Genomic DNA, 17,102 nt, shown 5'->3' with positions numbered 1-17,102 from the left:
GTGTAGTACGACAGACATAAATTCATGTTTACATCCGTAGTGATGTTTACAAACAGGAGCATATGACATTGTTTTGTTTACAATGTTCACATAACTACAAACTTTTAATTTATCATTCAGTAGGTGTAGTATTTAAAATGCGTTCTTAATACTGAGTGTGTCATGGATATGAGTTTGATTGCCAACTTTAGACTCGTATTTTAAAGCATACAAAAATTGTTTTTGGTATATTGCTCCACCTACAACTTTTGACAATCTACTTTCCTTGAACGTCAGCTATATCTCTCTTTCCTGTTTGATTCCCAACTACTACTACTAAGCATATCAAATTATAACATAACTAGGGTAACACAGTGCCATTGCGTTGAATTAAGACAATCATTTCTTATTGTAAAGTAAACATATTTCTTTTAATGTCATACTAAGAATATCTTCATTGATATGTATTAAAATTTTACACCTGTTTTCTTCCAGACAGACAACAACTTAGGAGGACATCAATATTATCCGTACAGCATCAGGGCAAGAAAACCGTGTAAGTTTATTTCGCTTTGACATAGTGGTTATTAATCTGTTTATTAATACCTCCAAAACATGCTGACATTAACCTGATGTTTGCTTAAAAATACATGTGTAAAATCTTAGTTATACCTACTGCTACAGTCGACACACTATCGAAATTCCACTTTTTCTATTAAATAGAATCGACTTGTTGTTGGGAGCAAACTCTGCTTCCACCTTAACGCCTTCGTTTTGTCATTATCCGGCTGATGTCGGGCAATAAAATAAGTTGTCGTTTTATCTTCCCATTCTCTCTTCATTTACTTATATCTAGGAAATGATCCTTTCCCATGTGTCACTGCGGCCTATAGTTTGCATCATCTTTCATAAAGAATACATCTCGATGTCTTACACGAAATTTGAATACCTCGAATGGACATCTTAATGACTACCATCACTCCCTTTCCTTCCCGTCTAGGTCAAACATTTAAAAAAGCTTAGTAGGTCTTTAATTATTTAAAATTCTTCATTCTCATCTCAACCACAGGTTGGTGGGATACATGGAAATTTTAAAATTTTTCTCTCCTTTGGGAGAGCTGTTTTAAACTTTGATAAGGTCTCTTCTTCGTAACTGCATCCATATATTCTATCCTTCCTCTTTCTCTTCCTGGTTTTCCTTTCTGCCTTTCCCTCTATCAACACGGTGATCCAATCGGAGTGCTGAATAAGATGGCCAAGCATGCTGTTTCTTCTTTTTCATATTATATTTATGATCTCTGGTCCTTCATTAGCTTCCTTTAGTACAGGAATGCAAATAAGCAACAAAATTTTACTCGCCCAATTAGCAAACTACTAGCTCACATCCCATAATAGAAATTATTTAGTACCTTCGGTATGATATTAAATACTCGCCCACAACCGATGAACCACTCGCCCCGGGCAAATGGGCGAGTGATTATTGACATCCCTGCTTTAGTACATCATTCCTTTTCCTTTCAATCCATATGTGCAGCATTCTGCGCCAACACCACATTTCAAATGCTTCAAGCTTAACAAATCGTTTTCGCACTTGCAACGACACATGTCTTGATGTATTAAAAGTCTAGGTTTCGAATTTCATGACTCTAAACTTCGAAATACGTATAATAATCGTTATCCAATTTCTGCCTGTCTTCCAGTTGATTTTCTAAACATTCTTCCGTGCTGATGATATTTCATTAAACAAATCAATAGGATTAATGGCGTGTGGTACTGCTAAGGAACAAGTGTGTTGTCCGAATTAGTGTTGTCCATGAGGCGAGAGTTTATTTTATCTCGTCTCCAAAGCGAGAAAAGAATCGAGACGAGAAATACCTTTCTAAATTCGAGATGAGTTGGGAAATTTCTTGAATCTATTGCAACACTGCAACTAAACTTTAGATCTTAAACACTGATTTAATGCTATATGGTTTATTGTATAGAAATATTATATCTTTCACAACCTGGCACCTTCACCACGTAAAATTATTTTCATAAAGTAATAGGCAAAACAGTTTAACACACAGAATTCGGTTTCCTCTCACAACCTTTTATTATAAGTCTTGTTATATACAAATATAAAACTCAAAGTCACTCTAATTGTGGTCTGAAGATCAATGCAAAATTCTCTATGTAGTTTGTCTGGGTAAATAGGTGTTCCAAGGCCCAGAAAACCAAGGGAAAGATACAACAGAGCTAGGCAAGCTAAGTGGTAATTGGTTAGAACTCTCGGTGCTCCAGGCAAGCAAAAATTGCTTAAGGTCCCTTCAGAACTCCAGGCAAGCTAAGAGGATAAGAAAATCAAAAGTTCTAGGCAAGCTATGTGGTTGCGGTTAGGATTTTCTAGTACTCCAGGCAAGCAAAGAGAGTGGTTGAGTTTTCACAGAACTTCAGGCAAGCTAAGTAGACAAGAAATATCAGAACTGCAGGCAAGTTAAGAGGCTTAGACAGGTTAGATCTCTTAGAGCTCTATGTAAGCTAAGAGATGACCAGCCAAAACTGCTTTATCTCACAGTTTGTTGTACAGTATACTCTCTTCTGCCCAACGGTGGAGCTAGTGTTCTCCTTTTATCACATAACCTGATAATTATGAAGATTCCTTTTTTCTGCTTGCTTGTAGTAAGAGATCACGTGGTTTTGTTTACAAATAAGCATATGTTGGTGTTTACAAATACAGACCACTTGAAGGATATTACAATATAAATTGATAAATAGATTGTACGAAAACAGTGAACCACGTTTATGAATGTTTAAAGATAGGCAAATTGTCCGTACAATATACTTTCATAATAAATAACATTCTTATATCACACTCTTTCATAGAACTCTCGTGACGCAAAAGGATTCTGATAATTTGGAGATGGAAATAAGAAAAAAAATCAGGATATAAATTTCGTAGCTAAATTTCCAAAGCGGGACGAGAAAAGCTTTTCGGAAAAGAATACTTCAAGAATTGAGACGACATAATGAAACTTTTTTCACGTCTCATCTCGTCTCATAGAATTACCTCATCGTCTCATCACGTCTCATCTCGTCTCATAGAATTACCTCATCGTCTCATCACGTCTCATCTCGTCTCATAGAATTACCTCATCGTCTCATCACGTCTCATCTCGTCTCATAGAATTACCTCATCGTCTCATCACGTGTCATCTCGTCTCATAGAATTACCTCATCGTCTCATCACGTCTCATCTCGTCTCATAGAATTACCTCATCGTCTCATCACGTGTCATCTCGTCCCATAGAATTACCTCATCGTCTCATCACGTCTCATCTCGTCTCATAGAATTACCTCATCGTCCCATCACGTGTCATCTCGTCTCATAGAATTACCTCATCGTCTCATCACGTCTCATCTCATCTTATAGAATTACCTCATCGTCTCATCACGTCTCATCTCGTCTCATAGAATTACCTCATCGTCTCATCACGTGTCATCTCGTCTCATAGAATTACCTCATCGTCTCATCACGTCTCATCTCGTCTCATAGAATAACATTATCACTGACAGTGTTACAAGATTTTGAAAGCTCGATTTGAGTTCCAAACATCAGGATAGCTTGTAGATAAAGAATTCACAGGGTATTATTATTATTATTATTATTAATAATAATAATAATAATAATAATGCCAATAATACGTAAAACTAATGTTGCTGAAGTAATAGGTAAACTTCAACCATTAGCATCTTCAGGATCTGGCGGTTTTCCTAATTATATCATTGAGGCATACTAGAAAGAAATAGCTCCAGTGTTTTCAAATATATACCTAGATACAATGCCTCATTAAGAATTGTGTCGTTTCCATCTAAATAGAAATATCTATATAGTACCAGTTTACAAGAAAAGCGATACATTAAATCCAAGCATCTACAGGCTGATAACCATATCGAATATATTCTCTAAAATTTATGAAACTATGATTCAGAGAAACAGTTTTTTTAATGTAAAAAATATATTGCAAGTATCACAGCACAGATTTTACAAAGGAAAATCCATCGTAACCAGCCTACATGAAAAAAACAGATTTTGGCTACAATGTCATGAAAAGTAGATCACGAACTAATGTTATATACATTGACATGAGTAAAGCCTTTGATTTAGTTGATCATAGATTACTCTTGAAAAACTGTCAAACATATGTGTAACTCCCTTGTATCTAAAATTTTTTGAAAACTATTTGACTGGTAGAAAGTACCAAATTAATATTAGAAATGGCTTGTCACATTCATCCACTATTGGTGACGAGTTCCTCAAGGTTCTCCTCTGGGTCCATTACTTTTCTCAATTTTTATTAATGACTTCCTAACAGTTTTAAATCATTCCAATATTTTACTTTATAATGGTGACATTAAGCTTTCTGAAGTAATGAACAATTTTGAGGACAATATTAAGTTACAAGAAGGCTTAAGGAGAATCATTACATGATGTAAAGATAATGGTATGAACATCAATTTAAAAGCTAAGTGTATGACCTACAATAACAAATCCAACTACTATGTGAGTCAATACAAAATGCAAAATACTACAATACGAAAAGTTCACACAATGAAGGATTTAGGTGTAAAATTAAATAAATCATTACGCTTTAGTAACCATGTACAGAATATACGCGATGAAGCAAGGAAAACAATTGGGTATCTGTTTAACCCGTAAATACTCGTGCCCTTTTATTATGACAGCAGTACTCGTGTGGGATCCAAGAGACCCCCAAATTGATATTGTTGTTTTACAATAAAAAATATTTTTAAATAATTAATACAATGTAGCAAAACTCTAGACATGTTTTTAAAAGTATTTGCTGCAATTAGATTTTTGTACCCGTTTCGATGTATTTTGTTATATTTTTCATCAGGACGTCTGGCTATCAACACGAAATTTACCTGTTTGGGAGGTCTGTGTACACCCCACGCGAGTACTTACTTAAGGATTAATCAATAACATGATTTGTATCAGTCTTAAGAACTCATATAAATGACTGGCAAGATCAAAACTGGAGTGTGCATTGATGATTTGGAACAGTCTAACAAAGACTTTTGTGAACAAAAATAAGTTGGTCCAAAAGTGTTTTATTAGAATACTTTGTTTTAAGTTGGAACTCTATTATTATTCTAATACGTTTGCATACATGAAATCATATTTTAAATTTGAACTACTGGCTGACAGCAGAAAAGTTATTGCATTTATATAAAAGATATTTGACAAACGATCTAACTGAAGCTATATTTTTAAAAGTATAGATTTTAAAGTTGTAGTATATCGTACAATTCCTAAAATTTTATTGTAATCACATAATAGGAAACATATTTATCTCGTCTATTATTCTCTATTTGTCTAGCTATCATAATTGAGGCCTATTCCGGAATAAGGACACATAGGCCTATGTGCCCTTTTTCCGGAAATCACTTAAGACGAACCACCATGTTATACTGTAGGCGCTGTGAAAATTTCATCTCGATGTCTTTATTTTCTGCAGCGTGGCAATATTGTTTTTGTAAACATTTGCACCGCTATTTTGGCACACAGCTGATATTCAGACTCTAGCAGCTTTTATTGCTGTGCTCCTTGCAATATTATTAACCTACAAGTCTGGAAATAGCTTAAAATGGAGACTAAAGGTAAACCTGCGTATAAGAAGAGGCGTGTACTTTATAATAAAACAAATTTAAAACTTGAAGAATAATTAAAAAAAAAAAAAAAAAACACGATTTCGTGGTGAAAAACACATCAACTCGAATAAGAATGAAATATCGGCTAAACTGGTCTCCTTGGTTACTCAGTGTTGTAAAAACAAGTGCTATGAGATATTTTCCGTTCAAATTTAGTGCATTTTGTATGATTTCTTTTATAGTTCTTTTATAGAAAAGTCTCTTCGAGAGTTGTTGCTTACTTCGTGCATAAGTAAGTGGAAACAACAAAATTTGCTCGTGAGAAGAAAAAAACACGGCTCTATACATGGCTGTATTGTGTTAAGGATGGTGGAATAGCTACTATGATAGGATAGAAATTGAGAGATATTGACTTAAGCCGGTCCTTTTTGTTGGAGTGAGCGAACAGATACAGAAAGATGTTCGGTTCTTAATGAAGTTCTTGTCAGCTAAAGGCAGCGACTAGATATAATTTATATTGAATGAGTACGAATAGAACTCATATTAATAACTTATATTTGTTTTATTTAGAATAAAGATATTATTGTGATGCATTAATAGTGTGCTATTTCTTCAATCAACAAGGATTTTCGAAAAAAGGGCACATAACATTTAATACAAATATGTTTATAAATAATAAATAGTACATTTTTTCATTTAATACAAGCTATGTATTAATCAAGTAGATCTTTTATATTTAAAAAAAAAACTTGTAATAGGTATTTGCAAACTTATGTTATTGTTATGTACTCTGATAAAATCTTTAAGGCTCTTTTCCTCGATTCACGAAAACGGTCTATGTGCCCTTCTTCCGGAATAGGCCTCAATTGTATATCTTAGAATGTGATTTTACTTTAGAATTTATAATAGTTGTTTTCATGTCTATTTTTAGTCTTTGACGTCTCTGTGGTTTAGAAATTGACATAGGTTACACTGTCAGAGTTTATCTTTCCTTTTTATTAAGTTATGTTAGTCTCAATCCATCTCTTTTTCAATAATATTTATGTATATGATAAAGTGCTGCATTTCTGCTATCAGCACGAAAATAAAGATATGTATTATTAACTATTTTGCCTATCGTCAGGTTTTGGGACTAATTCTTAGATTAAGGACTGATAATGTTACTTCCCCATTTCTCATCTTCACCGTTATCCTTTCAGACTCAATATTTATTTTAATATAATCAATCAGTTGTGTTTTGTTTCGTTGCACATTTTCCTTTCCATTGTTAAGAAGAAGGTAATTTCTTTCCGAGGTATCTAGAATCCAATTTGCCTTCCTACGAAGAATTCTGATTGAAAAGTCCTCTTCTCTCCTATTCATTTTAAAATATTTTCATTTGTTACTTTCTCTGTCAACTTTATATTTTTCTATCTTCCTCCAACACCACATTTGAAAGTTCTCCAAATATTTTTTTTCAAACTTCCGTAATTGTGCAAGTCTTCGACCCATACAATGATATATTCCGTCTATACCACTTGACTAGCTTCCTTCTTAGTCCAATATTGATTCAATATAAAAGTCCAATATAAGAGTGATCTGTTTTTATTAAATACCTCTTTGGCTACAGCAATTTGTGGTCTGGTCTCTGTGCAGCAAGTGTCTCTCGTCAAAATACTTCCAAATATTTAAAATGGTCAACCTCTCCAAGTTTTCTTTGTTCTTTTCTTAAATGCAAAAGGTTTGATTCATGCTTGATTCATATTTATTTTTACCCAATATGCTTCTTTGTATTCCTTGCCTTTGCTATATTTATTCTGTGAAATTTTCTGATTTGCTAATTTTTACAAAATAATGCAAACTATAATTATTATAAGCTCAATATAGAGCTTATCTCTTTGGATACCAATCAAAACAAATTATACCTTAAGTATTGGCGAAAATACAGCATGTTTGACTACTCCATTTCTTTGAAATCCGTAGTCGCTAACTCTCTCGCCTTCGGTGCGAGCGGTCCCGGGTTCGATTCCCGGTGGGGGCACTTGGTCGAAAAAGTGTAACAGCTTTTTCGGGCCAACTGCCTTGAATGATGTTTTCCTGGGTTTTCCTCATTTACGCCAGGCAAATGCCGGGGTGGTACCTAACTTATAGGTCCAAGGCCGCTTCCTTCCTTCCCCAATTCTTTCTTCCTTCCCTTTCCCAGGATAGTGTGCTCGCCGAGGGACGTCATTCTCAAACGTGACGGGCTAAATGGCCTTAGATGCCGACAGCCCAATCCTAAATCCTAAATTCTTTGGAATCCAAAGGAAACAATTATTCTTGAAGTACTAGCAAAAATATGTCATGTTTGATCCTCCACTTCTTTGAAACTCTCCGGAACCAAATGATGCCTTAAGTATTAGTGGAAATACCTAATTTTGACTTATCCGCTTCTTTGCAATCCAACGGAAACAATGATATTTAAAATAGTGACAAAAGTACGTCATGCTTGACCTATCCACTTCTTTGAAACTCACCGGAAACAAGTGATATTACAAGACTAGAGAAAATACATCATGCTTGACTGCTTCATTTCTTTAGTACGAACTGTAAACGAATTATTTCAGAAGTATCTCGAAAATATATAACACTTGACTCATTTATTCACAGCTGATGAGAAATCATGGCGGACTACATAATAACTACGCTTATCATTAACACAAACTTCAATTTATTTCATAAGACGAAGATGCCTAAAATGTACACTGACAATCTCTCTGCACCAAATAGTATTATCTTAAATTGAGGCATTGAAGAAATTGGCAAGGAGCCTCTTTGTTTCATAGAAGGATGATTCACGACGTATCGTAAGTTCCTATGAACAAACTTAACTCCACAAGCAGAGATACATACGTATTACTCGTATACACAATGGTAAGGAACTGGTATACTTCTGAGAGCCACCATATGTGTCCATCCACTTGTTTCAATGACACCAAGGCTTGTCGATGACAGTATAGGACAAAGTCATCCTGAAGTCAAATGAAGTCCTTGTATACAAGAAAACATGATTATGTTAAAATAGCTAAATTTTAACACAAGCCAGTGAACCTACCATCAGTGGCACTTTAGAGTGTTTCAATATCAAGGGGCAGCCGGTGTTGCGAGTAATCTAGTTGCAATTACAGACCTGGTGTTATCGATTTGTCACTGACACGATGTCAAAACAACACCGCAGCAGTGTTACAGTGACACTAAACCCACAAATCAAATCAAATCGAATCAACAACATCAGTGGCGTATTAGACCCCTACTAAAAAAAAACACTTCATCATGTCGAATTGTTAATTTAATGATTACCATTCTAATACTTTACTCCAAAGTGCGATGGAGTTGAAATAGCGCTAGGTATTTGTCAAAATTTAACGTAAGTAGAGTAATACAGAGCCATTGTCTTGAATTAACTCTTTCACTTTTTTTATTTTGTGTGAATAGCGCATATATACCTTAAAACTAAAGAGCATTTTTCCCCTTTCCTCCTATGTGACGTCTCTGGTAACAGGTCATACCTTCCGATACTTTCAGGACGCACAATGGCTCAGTGATAGAATCCTCATCTATGGTGCGAGGAGTCCTTATTCGATTCCCGACCTATGAGTTTGTGGTGAACAACATACAGTGGCGAATCTAGCCGGGGCCGGGGACCTAGATCCCCCAGTGTTTAGCGAAAAAATAATTTCAACTATTATTTATGAAGTGAAATCTTTGAGTTTTACGTCCCCCACTTATGCCGGTTAGGCTAAAGGAGACGGTGGTGATGAGAAATGAATGAAATGAAATAAAATGAAATCTTTGAGTTTTACGTCCCACGATTATGCCGGTTAGGCTAAAGGAGACGGTGATGATGAGAGAGATGAGTGAAATGGTGGAATGAAGAAAGTAGGAGGAAACGGGAGAAACCTGAGGAAACCCACGCAAGTGGTTGTTGTTTTCGAGTTGTTTTCGAGTTTAACGTCCCGTTCAGCAGCGAGGCTATATGAGACATGGTCCTACTGATTAACGTGGAATCCGAACCACATGAGCTCCCGCCGAGAATCGAACCCGGGTCTCTCACGCCAAAGGCGCGTACGCTAACTGCTTAGCCACGAAGGAGCTCCCACGCACGTGGTGTTTGTGCAAACCGAGCTTCACTTGGTGCGAGCTGGGATCGAACCGATGACCACAAGCACCAGAGGTGAATGCTCTAGCACTGAGCCACCGCGGCCCCGACTATTATATATATATATTTGAAAGTTTATAGTAATTTCATGATATACCTGCCATAGTCCGGATTCGCCCCCCAGTTTTCACCTTCTTGGATGCGCCTCTGAGAACGTCGTGCCTGTGGGATTTTGCCGGGATTCTCTTGCTTTCCTCGAACATTCTCATATCACTAAATCATTTCATAAACACTTATGTCTTATTTAACCTACAAGTCATAAACGTAGAACACAAAAATACAAATTTCATTTTCTTACAATGTCCTTTTCAATGAGCTCTATAAGTACAGTAAAACCTGTCTTCAACGGACCCTTTATTAAAGGGAAAACTGTTTTAAACGGAAATATTTCACGGTCCCATGAATTTTGGAGAACAAAACGTGCAAAAAGTCCCTTCATTTAGCGGAAACTGTGTTACGCGGACTACGGAAAGAAAAATAAACACTTAACGGAAAATTCTGAGTTCCGGACTACAGCGTTTAGATGTTTAGACATTTTGTGAGACATATACATTATACTGTCTGCGATAAAATGTTCGTTCTTTTGATAAATATTTCTGGACAGTGTTTACCTTCCCCAACCACTACTCATATTCACCCCCACAAATTGTCCTTAATCCCCGCAACTTAATCAACAATCATATATACGGAATGTCGGAAAGAAGAAAAGAAGATAGAGGAAGAAGAGGAATACGATACCGAGTTCGAAGAAGAGTGTAGAATAAATACATATCAAGATACTCTCAGAAGTTTAAAGGAACTGCAAAAATTTGTCTTACTGAAAAATGATTCTGATTCACTTAGTATAATGTCTCAGGTTAAAGTGTATGCGGAAAGTCAAGCAGCCAAGCAGCAATGTACACAGAAAACCCTGCTTGGCTATAAGAAAAATAAAGCAAACGTGTGCATAGTATTTTATTCATTTTAATTTTTTGTGTATTTATTCGTAGAAGAAAGAAGCACTGTAATCGAACAATGTACGTACAGCAATATATTTTCTCAGTATGCCCCTTTATAAGCATGTATCTTTTTTTTAAAAAAAAAAAAAGGAAAGGTCTACCTCTACTAAGCGGAAACCTGACTTTAACGGACATTTTTGCAAGTCCCGCTCGATTCCGCTAAAGACAGGTTTCACTGTATTATTGCACAAATACGTTCCTTAGCAACTATACTTTTTTTGTTCTGGTGAAAAATTAAATAAGAAACAAACAACCTTGACACTTATAACGATTACAGTTAAGCAAAGTAAGAACAAAAATAAAACGAGACTTAATTCTTCAGTTCTTCGCTCAACCAAGAACATATATAATATTTTATTGTATACATTATTGAAAATAAATGCAATTTCTTTTTATGTAAACGTACTAAGCATAAATTGTCTTCTGATATTTATTTTACTTCCAGCATGCTTCCAACTCATCACATGATTTATATTAATAATAATCTCTAGATGAGGTTTTCTCACAACACTTTCCAAGAGGTTTGCCTGCTGTACAAAGCATAATAAAGATATTTATCTTTTAGAAAATATATTTACAACTGAAGAACAATACAAACACAAGTGTTTGATGCAATAAAGGAACAATCGTAATGATTTTGATATTAAAAATTGTAGCACGGTGAGAAATAAGGAAACAATTACGCAACACGGTGTAATGCTCGTAATTATTTTTATGTTTGCAGTTCAGTGGCCGATATTTTCTCAAAGAAGCAGACTATTAACACCAAACAGATATGATACAGGTAAGAACATATTTTTTTTATTATAATCATGATTTAAATTATTGTGTTTACTTTAATATTTTGTTTATGCCTTTGTTTACTATACAACTATACACTTCAATAGTACTTTTATAGCTTAAATAAAAAATACAATCTGACCAAAGCAAAAACACTCATTACGCCTATTACTAATATGAGTCATGATTTTGTCAATGTACAGGGTGTTGCAAGAATCTAATCTCTATCTAATCTAATCTAATTCATTAATATCTCTCTCTTTCTCTCTCTCTCTCTCTCTCTCTCTCTCTCGATATATATATATATATATATATATATATATATATATATATTCTCTTCTTATTTACTGTTTTTCTTTCTAACTAACAAAGGTTATGTTCTATGGAATACGTAGTTTCAATGCTGCGTTCACGAAAGCTCTCCATTGACTTCTGCCTTTTGCTAACTGAATCCACTTTTTCTACTTTGTATTCCTATTTCAGCGAGAGCTATCCTAATGTTGTCCTCCCATCTGCGCCTAGGTCGTCTTAATGGTCGTTTTCCAGTTAAGAGTCTTCATCCCGGTGAAATTAAAATACCGCTAATTTTACAGTAATTATGTAATATCTTCAAATAGATAAAATATAATCGAAATGTGGAACAAGAGCGCCCTAGACAATATTATTTTACATGAGAAACCGTTATCACGACTCACTTATCAGCTTTCGATTTCGAGCCATTTTGATAATCGGCATTTATTTTCGCGTTTCTAAACAGCTGAAAACGGAAAACCACTAGGTGACTTGTGATAACGGTATCTCACGCAAAATAATATTGTCTAGGGCGCTCTTGTTTCATATTTCAATTATCATTTATCTATTTGAAGATATTACATAATTACTGTAAAATTAGCGGTATTTTAATTTCGCCGGGATGAAGACTCTTAACATTTTGAAATCGTTCCTAGTTTCTTTCATTCTAGCTATCTGACCTGCCCACGTGAGACTCGCAGACTTAATGACCGTAAAAATGTTTGGTAAGCTGTATAAATTATGCAGTTCCTCGTTGTGAAGTTTTCTCCATTCCTCATTCCCGTTCCTCTTGGGTGCGAACATTTCCCATACTATTTTAATCTGGAATGCAAACAAGTTCCCTAGTCGTGTTATCCTGATTGGTGTCAAATCGATTCCCATTTAAGTTTGATTTCAATGTAGGGAACAGACAAAAGTCACAAGGAGCTAGATCCAGCGGGTAGGGAGATGATTGACGACAGGAAATCGTGCCCCTTTCCGTGACAAGCAAATGGCACTGACCAGATGCCTATTTGTCCAATTCTTTACGAAAAACAGAATCTCGTAAGATTTCGACATAATTGTGTACACCTCCTGGTTGGTAGTTTGGCCAAGTGGAACCAAATATCTTGATCCCTACTATTTCAAAAAAATACACAATCAATGGCATTTTCATTATGGACCCAACTTGTCTGCTCTTTTTAGGGTCTCAGGGATCCATATTATTTGCATTGGGAGTTCATTACCTTGATTTCCGGTTCGTGACTCATCCTGTGTCTACTTACCAGCAATGACGAATCGTTGACGGCTGTTTCCTCCAGTTCTCTGCTGATGGTGAATCATGTGTCCGTCTGGTCCTCGGTGAGAATACTTGGGCGTATTTTGCCCATACATGCTGCTTCCCTATGTCTTAATGTAAGATTTGGTGACATGATTTGATTGAAATGATTCATTCCCGTAATTTTATGGACAGTTAGTCGACGATCGAACCTCACAAGTGAACTGAGGAGACAACTTGTTCCTCATTCCGACTTATGGATGGGGGAAGAGGACGAGGATCATCGTTCACAGCTCTATCAGCTTCAAGACAACGTTACGTGACTCATTGTTGGTTGCATCCCGTAGCGTCATTCCAGGTTTTGCCAGAGAAGCAAGATTGTCCACCAACATAGAGCTCCACATTTTTATTAGTATACTTTTTTTTTTTTAAGCATGAGGGTCTCCAACTCAGGAGAGCGCATTTGCCAACCTTGCAGTCCCAAATGATGCCTCTTGCTGCATCACCAAATGCTTGTTGCAACATTTTTTACCTCTCTGTGTCCAGTTTCCCACGTATGAAACAAACTTTGATACACATTCGCGTTGAATTCGTTCCTTTCAAACACTCATTCCACATCCCGAAACGTATCATACAACATAGCACACAGTCACGTTTCTATTACAGCCTTGTTACTTCTGTAACAGCAAATTTTTTGTCCAAAGCCATTAAATTCCTGACTAGATGCAAAATTTCCCGCCAACTGAAGTAGATATTTTCTATAGCCATTGAAACATAGCACGACTCGCGATTTTTTATGCCTGGCAAGACGCGAAAACATCAGATGGCAGATGGCTATTTTCCCACTTGTTTCGGAAACTACAATTCCTCGAGGTAAAAGATATAGCAGAGTGAATTTGCATTGCTGGAAATCAGGTGAATGATAATACTGCACGCCATCGTGGTATGTTGCCACGTGTACTTGTAGTGAGAATACTGAGCTCAATTAGCACTATCTGGCATCAGGTGAATGATAATACTGCACGCCATCGTGGTATGTTGCCACGTGTACTTGTAGTGAGAATACTGAGCTCAATTAACACTATCTGGCAAGGGTGAATGATAATAACTGCACGCCATCGTGGTATGTTGCTACGTGTATTTGTAGTGAGAATACTGAGCTCGATTAGCGCTAAGTGGCATCAGGTGAATGATAATACTGCACGCCAACGTGGTATGTTGCCACGTGTACTTGTAGTGAGAATACTGAGCTCAATTAGCACTATCTGGCATCAGGTGAATGATAATACTGCACGCCATCGTGGTATGTTGCCACGTGTACTTGTAGTGAGAATACTGAGCTCAATTAGCACTATCTGGCATCAGGTGAATGATAATGCTTCAGGTCTTCGTGATATGCTGTCACGTGTACATGCAAAGAGAATTATAAACTCTATTAGCACTGTCTGGAAAGACATGAATGATAATGCTTGCTGTACGTTATCGTGATATGTTGCCACACACATCTGTAGTGAGAATTATTAACTACACTTCATACTTTTTCAGAAAAGAAATAATCTAGAAATTAACTGAACAATGTTTGTAATCATCTTTCAGCCTCAATTTCACAGCATTTCTAGACCCTAAACAAGATAACTGTATATGACGTGATTTGCTTTAGCACAAATATTATTAATTTGAAAACAAAAATGCTTTAATTTTTTGTCATTAAGAGACGTACTTTGAGGCCTTCTTATTCCTCCTATGATTTGATATGCAAGTTAACTATGTTGTTTTAATTCCTATGTAATGTATTATTAAGTAACCAGATCTAGTGGTATATTTAATCACATACAGTTCAATGTGATTATTTTATTTTATTTATTTATACATGTTTATTTTATTATTATTACTATGTAATACTATAATATATGTAGTCATTGCTAATATATTATTTAATTGAGTATGCATTTATAGCATTTTAAATAGTTCTATTTAAGCTTTGCTTTATTTCTTTTAGCTTTCTCTTGAAATCTAGAGTTTTCTTAAATTGTACTAAGAATCTCTGCAGCTTCTGAGAGATGCAACGTCTACAATTTTTTTATATAGCAACACGGGAAACAAGAATTCTTTGTTCAACTATAATTTTACAAAGGTGTCCACACAAAACCTCTCTGATTAAATATTAATTGCATGGAAACTATTAGTGCCAGAGAATAACGGTTTTCGGTATCTTGAAGACTAACTTAAACAGTTTTTTGTTGTTGATTATTAATTGTTGCTATTTGTTGCAGTGTTCAGTACCAAAGTTAATATAAATTTTTGTTATTTGTTGAAGGCGTTCATGAACAAAGATGTCAACAGCACAAGAGAAAGCGCAATGTGTGGTGTGGTTGGCTGACATCAAATCATCAATTACAGTGCAAAGGAACTTCAGAACAAAGTACCAACGGGACCCACCAGATGTCAAGACCATTAAAACATGGTTTGAGAAGTTTTTAACCAAAGGAAGTGTCAACCGACAGCCTGGCTCGGGCAGAGCACGAACGTCTGTGGAAACTGTGGATGAGGTCAGGGAGGCCTTCACTAGAAGTCCAACAAAGTTAGTTCGCAGAGCGTCACATCTCACCTTCAACGGTCCATAAGGTGCTCCATAAAACATTGCGTCTGTATCCACACACAAATACGCTAGCAATATCAACGACAAGGAAGACCACACCTAGAAGGCATGGGCTTGAGCCCGAAATTTCTTACAGAAAAACTACCGCCAAGAAAATGCCTACCTGCCTGGCATATAAGGTGCAAATCATTCAGGCGCTACAGTTCGATGACCTACCAAAACGAACCAGGTTTGTAATGGAATTCTGGATAGGATCGTTGATGATCCAGATTACTTGGGGAGGGTGATTTTCGGTGTTGAGGCAACTTTCCACACACCAGGCAAGGTGAATCGTCACAATGTGCGCATTTCGGATTCCGAAACCCCTTACGTTGTTCGTGAATATGTCAGAGATAGCGAGAAAATGAATGTGTGGTGTGCATTGGGACGCGACAAAATTATCGGACCATTTTTTTTTTTTCATGGAACACCAAAACACCAATAACTGGTCTCGTATATCTGGACATCCTTGAACACTGCTTTTCCACAGCTACTCCCTTTGCAACCAAACGTGATATTCCAACAGGATGGTGCCCCATCGCACTGTTGTTTAGATGTTCGTAGATCTTTAGACCGAACGTTTTGGATTGGAGGCGATGGGCCCACCGCGACTTTCCCACATAACCCCTGATGATTTCTTCCTAAGGGGCTATGTCAAAGATAGAGTCTACGCCACACCAGTACGTGATATTCCTGTCCTTTGTCGCAAAATTGAAGAAGACATCAACTCGATCACACCGCACATGCTGCACACCACATGGCGTCAGATTGAATATCGACTGGACATTCTGAGAGCTACTAACAGCGCCCATATAGAAGTGCATATAAATAGACAAAATGTGTTTGAGTTGCTCTTCAATATTCCGCAAAACCGTTATTCTCTAGCACTAATAGTTTTCATGCAATTAATATTTGTAATCAGGGAAGTTTCATATGGACACCCTGTATCTTTTTTATTTTCTACGTATTTTCTAGTTTATTACTGTATACATTGAACAGCCATATGAACTTAAAACCTTATACACACATTTATTTTTGTGTGTATTAGTAAGATTTGTGCTGCCTCTGAACGCTCCAAAAAGGAAATCATTTCACTTGCTCCTTTTGTGCATGATAGGCAATATCTTAATTACACACGCTTTGCAGATTTTTACAGATATTGAGGCAAATTCACAGATATTAGCTATCCGTTCTACTAACTTTGCCGCTTTTTACAGCTCTTGCTTTCTTTTTCGTTTGTAAATTTGAACAAACGGGAACTTCCAGGAACGCCGACTTGTAGTAAAAAGGTAATACAACACAAGAAAGCATTAAGACTTCTGCTCAGATACC

The 17,102-nt window shown here is 36.2% G+C and overlaps 1 protein-coding gene across 1 annotated transcript in view; it reads left to right on the top strand.

Annotated features, from left to right (window-relative positions):
• Positions 1–17,102, top strand: part of LOC145683279 (uncharacterized) — a 36,792-nt gene that overhangs the window by 17,444 nt on the left and 2,246 nt on the right. Inside the window, exons 2-3 of the mRNA XM_081754644.1 lie at positions 475–535; positions 11,528–11,587. Coding sequence (XP_081610770.1) covers positions 475–535; positions 11,528–11,587 — 121 coding nt within the window. The remainder of the gene's footprint in view (positions 1–474; positions 536–11,527; positions 11,588–17,102) is intronic.

Source organism: Thermobia domestica, chromosome 4 (assembly GCF_964235325.1).
Source record: "Thermobia domestica chromosome 4, izTheDome1.hap1.1, whole genome shotgun sequence".
Lineage (NCBI taxonomy): Eukaryota > Metazoa > Arthropoda > Insecta > Zygentoma > Lepismatidae > Thermobia > Thermobia domestica.
This window is presented reverse-complemented; position numbering and strand designations above follow the sequence as displayed.